This window comes from Trichechus manatus, unplaced genomic scaffold (genome assembly GCF_000243295.1).
Source record: "Trichechus manatus latirostris isolate Lorelei unplaced genomic scaffold, TriManLat1.0 scaffold00001, whole genome shotgun sequence".
Lineage (NCBI taxonomy): Eukaryota > Metazoa > Chordata > Mammalia > Sirenia > Trichechidae > Trichechus > Trichechus manatus.
The window spans coordinates 44,173,703-44,181,332 of record NW_004443937.1 but is presented as its reverse complement, the minus strand read 5'-3'; the positions used below and the strand labels follow the sequence as shown (position 1 = coordinate 44,181,332).

Here is a 7,630-nt window from a genome sequence, read left to right as displayed (position 1 = left end):
ATGCACCTGTGAACTGTCCTGACTTCAGGGGCCGGGGGTGTCACTGTCTGCATGTACCTGTGAACTGCCCTGACTTCAGGGGCCGGGGGTGTCACTACTGTCACATATGATCAGGTGCCTCACAGGAAGCCACAGGTAGCTCGTATCTGTAGGGAAATGAAGTGGACAGAGAAACTTTTCTGGAAGGGAATGCTAAGGCAAGTCCTTTTCATTCTTGCTATTTTCCAGCTGCTTGCAGGCTCCAGCGGCATGGCTGCTGTATAATTTGTAGTAGAGGATCCCGCTGTGTAATTTGTAGTAGAGGATCATTGGCTTGGGTTCGGGGGGGAGTGCTAGTCTAGGGAAGATGGGCGCCTAGCGCACAGGCACCATAACCTCACGGTTGTCAGGACAGGCTCTGAGGGAAGGCCTGGGGTTTGATCCAAGTACTTAGGCTTTGAATCTTTTGGGCCTTACCCAGGTCCTCTGGCCTCTTTGAGCCTCAGCTTCCCCATCTGTAAAATGAGGATAACAGTAACTCCAGCTTTCCTAGTGATTGTAGGAATTAGATGATGCAAGTAAAGTGCAGTGTACTCTGCCTGACACACAGTCAGGACTTAATGTCAGCAATTACCTTTATTGCTGTCGTTATCATTACCTTCAAATTAATAAGACCTTGAAAAATATTTACTATCAAAGACAAACAATATGCTTTTAATGTTTTAAACTTTTTACTAAAAATAATACAACATGCAATACCGGAACCGCAGGAGGGGTGAGACGGTCGGGGACCGGGGCGGGCGTGTGGACCTTGAACGGAACCGCAGGAGGGGGGAGGCGGTCAGGGACCGGGGCGGGCGTGTGGTCGGCGGGCGGTCACCCATCACTCAGATGTCTTATGTTTAACCGTGGACCATTCATCTCCTTCTGGTACTACTAAATGTGTTCAATCATTTCTGGACTAAAAAGCATTAGAAGGAAGCGGTCTGTTTCCCACGGTGGTTGCAGTTTAGTAAATCAGATTGACTTCCGTGTGGGTACTGATTCACCAAGCACTGTCGCCCACTAAAGTGCTGGTCCTAGGCGGACCGTCGGCCCAGTTGTTGAGGCCTCTCATCATCTCATCCCCCCGCTTGCTTCCTCTGCCTTGTGCAGGGCACGCGCTGCACACCCTACCGGGTTTTCCTGCCTCCGTGGCAGAAACGGCAGCAAAGAATTACAAAAACTACAGAAGGGAGATCTAAAGTTTACTGTGGATTCTGGAGTAAGAACATCACTTTACAGTAGATTTCTACGTAAACTTAAACCCTGTGCGAGTTTCTCTGTGTACCAATTAAGGGTCTCTGGTTATAAACAAAAGAAACTGCCTTTTCACGTCAAACCAAAGCAAATAAAACCGCTCATTTAGTCCTAAAAAGGACAGGGGCCAGAGCATCTCCAGGCATCTAGATCAAGAGTCAGCCATTTTTCTCCTGCAAAGGGCCAGACAGTAAATATTTTCGGCTTTGTGGGCCGTAGAGCATCTGTCGCAACGACTCAGCTCTGCTGCTGCAGCAGGCAAGCAGCCATAGACAGCACTGTAGGTAAACAAACGGGCGCAGCCGTGTTCCAGGAAAGCTTGCTTTCTTTATAAAAACAGGCTGCAGGCTGGCTTTGGCCTTGGGTTGTGGTTTGCCAACCCCTCATCTAGATGGAGCAGTAGCTAAAGGATGATTTATTTAGGGAGTTTCTGCGCTAATGAATTCCTTCCAATTTTGCTCCATCTTTGAATAACTATGCTCAGGGCTCAAATTCACAGAGAAGCCTGATTGGCCCAGCTCGGCCCCTTGTCCACGCCTTGACCAGGGTAGGGCAGAGCATCTTGAAGAACAGTCCCAGGGGGATGGCATCTGTTGGAGAGGAGTAGCTCCTCGAGGGAAAATTGGGCTGATACTGGCAATTGTACCGGGAGGTCTATTGGGCAGGTAAGAGAAATGATTGTCCACTGCCCCTGCTTCTCTAACGGCCATTCTCCCCTGTGATGTCCAGCATGGATGACAAATGGCATTCACGTTAGGTGCAGAGTCTGTTCAAAGAAATATTTACCAAGGAAAATGTTGTCATCTAAAGAGAACAGGAAAATTCTTAACAGAAGAAGTCCAGAGTGAAATTCAGCAACACGGGCACGAAACTAAGAATCCCTGTTAGTAAATGATGCCAGGAACATACCTGGGGAAAGATTCCACGTAATATTTCACCTGTATGGGGGGTACGAAGACTCAGGCAGGCCTGGGTTTAGACAGTTCAAGACTGTGCAGCTGGGTGGCTTGACCCCAGCTGAGCACAGTATCCATCTCTTGATTCAGCCTCAGTGGAAAGCATCTGATTGGTCACTGGGCAGCCAGTGATTGGTTGGCCTTGGGTCAGGTGTCCACCCTTGATCCAGGCAACCATGGTCCAGGGAATGTAGCATGTGGCTTATAGAGACATTCCTTCCAAGAACTGTGGTTGGGCCAGACGACAGATCTGTGATCAGCATGCTGGGAGACACAGGGGCAGAGACGTTAGTTAAGACATTGAGCTCAAAAAGCTTACTTTTTTTTTTTTCCTTCCTTTAAATTGGGGCAACAAAACTCACAGGTGGAATAATAAAGAGATGATACAAGATTATATTAAGGGGAAAATTCAAGGGCCAAAATATGTATTACAAATCTTTTTACAACGTTTGAGGCCCTTCCTAACATGTTGAGTTCTGGTCCCCAGACAAAGCACAGTAAAATAACACAGCTGTTTGTGTCTTTTATTATATACTAAGATACCTAAAAGTAACAAAAGAATATTTCTCAGGTTCAGAGTAAATATAGCAGAACTCTTCAGGAAATAGAGAAAGAATTTTTGTAAATAGAAAAGTACCTACATGTTTTCTCAGACAGAATTAATGAATCTATTCTCCTCCTCTGCATTTAAAAAACTAAACAATACAAAATGACAGTCTGGATACCACCTACCAGTACCAGTTGCCATTGAGTGGACTTGACTCATGGTGACCCCATCAGGGTAGAAATGTGCTCTATAGAGTCTTTAATAGCTGATTTTTGGGAAGTAGACCACCAGGCCTTTCTTCTGGGGCACCTCTGAGTAAAGTAGAACCTCCAGCCTTTCAGTTAGTAGCCAACTGCATTAACCATTTTTGCCGCCCAGGTATTCCACTTACCGACTTTATAATCACTTATAATTTGACCAGCGTAGTCAGGGAAGTTGGACAGAGGTTCAAGGCAATAAGCAACAAAATATATTCACATCTTGATGTGGAAGAAGCTTACCAGCAAGAAGCAGCATTCATGGTATTTTGAAACAACATTGGTTTGATCTAGAGCCTGGTGGCGCAGCAGTTAAGAGCTCGACTGCTAACCAAAAGGTCAGCGGTTCAAATCCGCCAGCAGCTCCTTGGAAACCCTGTGGGGGCAGTTCTACTCTGTCCTGTGGGGTCATTATGAGTCGGAATGGACTTGACGGCAGTGGGTTTTACGGGAACCAGGATGAGAAAAAAAGCCCAGCGTTCTTCAGAACCTGGGACAGACAACACTGCTGCTTGTGCAGTTTGCGGCCTGAGAATTCCTGGGAATTGAATTGCTCTGAGGACTAGGTGGTGGTTTTATACGCAAACTGGGTTTTGCGTATATTAGCAAACACATTGGGTTTAAAAAAGATAAGGAAATTATGTGAAGAAAGAAACACTCCAGATGTAGATAAATAAGAGAGCTATGAGAAGCTCGTGTGGGAAACCACCAGAAATGCAAACACAAAGCTGTGTCCACCGTGAGAGGGAGCGTCAGGCTGAAGGCGTGTCCGAAGAGAGGTTCCTCGATGTGGAATTCAGTTAGGTTCATTGGGCAAGTAAAAAAATAACATAGAATAGAACAAACCCTGCTACCATTGCCTTTGACATGTAGGCTATTGAGAAGGGAGAGAAGGGAATATGGCCTGCAAGGAAAGGATGTCTGAAGGCTGTTCCATGATGCCTTCCTCGGGTAACTGAATGCATTAATAAAGAAGCTTCATTTCGACACCTGGCCGTTCATAAGTGTGTCATTTGACCCCTGTGAGGAAAGGAAGGCAAATGCTGATTGTAAACAGGCACTTAGAATTCTGAAAAGAAAAGATCTTCCAAATACAGTGTGGTGTCAGCCTGCGCCTCGGTGTCTCTCAGAGGTTCAGAGACAAAGGAGGACAATAAGTATGACCGCTTTGGAAATCACAAGACGTCATCACTCAGCAGGCGTTTGTTGAGCACCTCCTGAGGTCCGTGCCTGACAGAGAAGCCACGTTTCTGCCCTCCAGGTGTTTATAAGACCCATACCTGAAGCTACCCCAGGGGAGGGAAGCTCTCGGGTTCTCAGGATTGCTTTTTGTCCACTTTGGACCACCTGGGAAGAGTTTCTGTCACTTTTGTTGGTCTCTTTCGACCAGCAGGAGCTGGAGAAGGGGTTAACTTGTTGGCTGATTGTGTTTAGTGCTCCAGTACCTGTGCTGGTGGGTCCCAGCGGCGTGTTGTCGTGTGTCAAGATGAGAACGGATACACCGCGGCGGACTGCGTGGAAAGAATAAAACCCGACGAGCAGAGAGCCTGTGAGTCTGGCCCGTGTCCTCAGTGGGCTCATGGCAGCTGGGGAGAGGTAAGAGGGGACCGTCCACTTGTGTTTCCTTGGGAAACAACGCAGAATAATTCTGCTGACCAGACTGTGATGCCGTTCATATTTCATTTTAAGGAAGAAGAGCTAGTAAAAGCTTCTTGATTTGGGATTAACTAGGAGCCCTGCCTTAATTTTGGACTCTTTAAAAGTGCGTTTATTACCAGTTAGAGGCAGTTTTAGTCAGTAGCAGAAGAAAGGCAGGAAAGAATGCAGATAAGCACTGGCTTAAGTTGTTTGTTCACTTCTGCTGGTTAAAAAATGGGCGCTTTTGAAGGGATTAGAAATACGTGTTAAATGAGTACGTGTAGATCTGGCTGTCTTTGTCACAGTTTTGGGGGGTTTGCGATACACCCCTGTTCCCATGGCGTAATGTCTCCCAACATTCCAAGTCCCTGATGAAGCCAGAAGAGGTATTACTATTCCTATCAAAGATGTTGCATTTTAACCACAGAAGTGAATAATTATCTGTACATTCTGAGATAATGACGTTTTTCAGCTGTTGCCATGTTAAGAGGTGACCCTATAACCCGTAAAGGGCAATAGAGTATTTGAAGCATCAAAACTGGGTCCCATTCCAGGCCCTGGCTCTGACAATTTTGTGACCTTGGCAAATAATGTGACTTTGTCCAATGTCTATATCCTCACCTGTAAATGGGGATAATAGTAACGCCAACATCAATAATATTCATGACTATTATATGAGATAGAGCATGTCAGATGCCTAGCACATAGCCTTCAATGTTAACTGCTATTATAATGATAATAATTATTATTGATGATAATGGTCAGTATCATTAATATTACTGTTATTATTAAATGTACTTTGAGCCTCTGTCATGTGTCGGGCTTAGAGGCTTATTGTTTTGTGTTTACTTAACCAGGAAATCCCTCTCTACTCTTGAATCCACAGGGAGAGCAGATATTTAATGTGTTCAGTTGTTCTGTTTGTCTTAACTGTAATATTTATAAAATGAAACATGAGGATTAACATCTTGGAGGCCCCATTGCCAAGAGGCAGAAAGGACAAAGGAGATTGATGGGCCTGTCAGTTCATACTCTCGGCTGACCGAAATCGTGCATTCACACTTGAGTTTCACAATTTCGTGCACGTAACCCAGTAGTCGTGGGCAGTAGGAACAGAGGACTCCTGTTGAGTTACGTTGACAATTACGTCATTCCGGAGGACTCTGCTGAAGAGGAGGGAGGAGGAGGGGTCAGGCTTTGAGACTTGTGTATTCTGGGTTTTCCAAAACTCTTCTGAAAAGTTCTGTCCTGTGGGGCCGTGATTAAGCTTCTGTAATTGGACCCACGCCAATTTGCTGGGACGCTTGCCGTCACCACAGACCAGAGCATTCCAACTTCTGTGGGAGATCTGGCCTTGACACGTCAGGAAAACCAGATTTCAGTGTTCCTGGATGTGAGCACAGTGGTGCCGTCCAAGAAATACAGCTTGTTCCTGCCTTGGAAGTCTGGGTCTAGCCAAGAGTCAGAATTGTCATCCAGTGTTCCCACCAAGTGGTTTATTCATCCTAGGGGAAAGTCACAGTTGTCCTACGACACGGAGATAGCGTTAAAGATTTTAGCGTCCTGCAGGTTTGTGCAGATTGGAGCCAGAGGATAGCCAAAGCTTGGCAGCAACTTCTTAGAAGTTGCCAGAAAATAAAACCAGCTCAGGCAGTATATCCTTTATCTGGTCCTCAGTAGGTTTTTTGTCTCCGTATACCTCAAAATAAATAAGTAAAAGCTGTAATCTTATCCTTGTTGTTAAGTGCTGTCAAGTCAATCCGACTCATAGCGACCGTATATGTGACAGAGTACAGCTGCCTCATGGGGTTCCTAGGCTGTAATCTTTATGGAAGCAGATTGCTAGGTCTTTCTCCCATGGAGCTGATGGGTGGGCTCGAACCATCAACTTTTTGGTTAGCAGCTGAGCACTTAACCATTGCACCACCAGGGCTAACTATGAGTTGAAAATCGACTTGTAGCCACCTAACAACAACAACAATCTTATCCTAAAACCAAAAACCAGATTAATTGTCTTCAGGTCGATTCTGACTCATAGAGACCCTACAGGACGCAGTACAACTGCCCTATAGGGTTTTCAAGGCTGTAATATTTACGGGAGCAGATGGTCAGGTCTGCTGCATCTTTCTCCTGTGGGGTGGCTGGTGGGTTCCAACTCTGACCTTTCGGTTAGCAGCCGAGCAGTTTAACCACTACACCACCAGTGTTCCTTAATCTTATCCTAGCCACTTAACTATTGGATTGATCTTGATCCAGTTAATTAATCTCTCTTAACCTCAGTTGCCCCATATGTCTAAAACGGGGGCAATAATTATACCTTGTCTTGATAGGATGATATATATGAAAGCACTTGGCACAGGTGAAGTGGACGCACTCGATGGAGAGTACCCACTATTAAGGGAGGAGAGCGTTTGTCTGCAGTATGTGTTACCTTGGAGTCCCTGCGTGGCGCAGATGGTTAAGCACTTTGCTACCAAAAGGTCACAGCCACAAAAACCCTGCGGGAGTGCATTTCTACTCTGCACACGCGGAGTCTCCAGGAGCCGGAATCTACTTGATGGCGATTAGTTGTTTTTTATTTTTAATGTATATATTAAACTATATATGTATAATTCAGCTAGGTTATTTCCAAGAGATTCACCTTGCACAGTGCTGTAACAGAGTTTGGCTAGGAGATTTTCCTTATGGGAAAAGAAAATTTATCATGACCGCTCAGACGAAATGATCGCAGTCCCCGTTTCCCTCCTTCTAGTGTTCCAAGCTGTGTGGTGGAGGAATACGAACAAGACTGGTGGTCTGTCAGCGGCCCAGTGGCGAACAGTTTCCAGATTTGAGCTGTGAAATTCTTGACAAACCTCCAGATCGCGAGCAGTGTAACACACAAGCTTGTCCTCAAGAAGCCGTCTGGAGTACTGGCCCTTGGAGTTCGGTACGGCCCTAACTGTTCATGATTG

General features: G+C 45.7%; 1 protein-coding gene across 1 annotated transcript in view; it reads left to right on the top strand.

Moving 5' to 3' along the window:
* ADAMTS9 (ADAM metallopeptidase with thrombospondin type 1 motif 9) overlaps positions 1 to 7,630 on the top strand; it is a 185,860-nt gene that overhangs the window by 101,905 nt on the left and 76,325 nt on the right. Inside the window, exons 27-28 of the mRNA XM_004368663.1 lie at positions 4,473 to 4,634; positions 7,429 to 7,605. Coding sequence (XP_004368720.1) covers positions 4,473 to 4,634; positions 7,429 to 7,605 — 339 coding nt within the window. The remainder of the gene's footprint in view (positions 1 to 4,472; positions 4,635 to 7,428; positions 7,606 to 7,630) is intronic.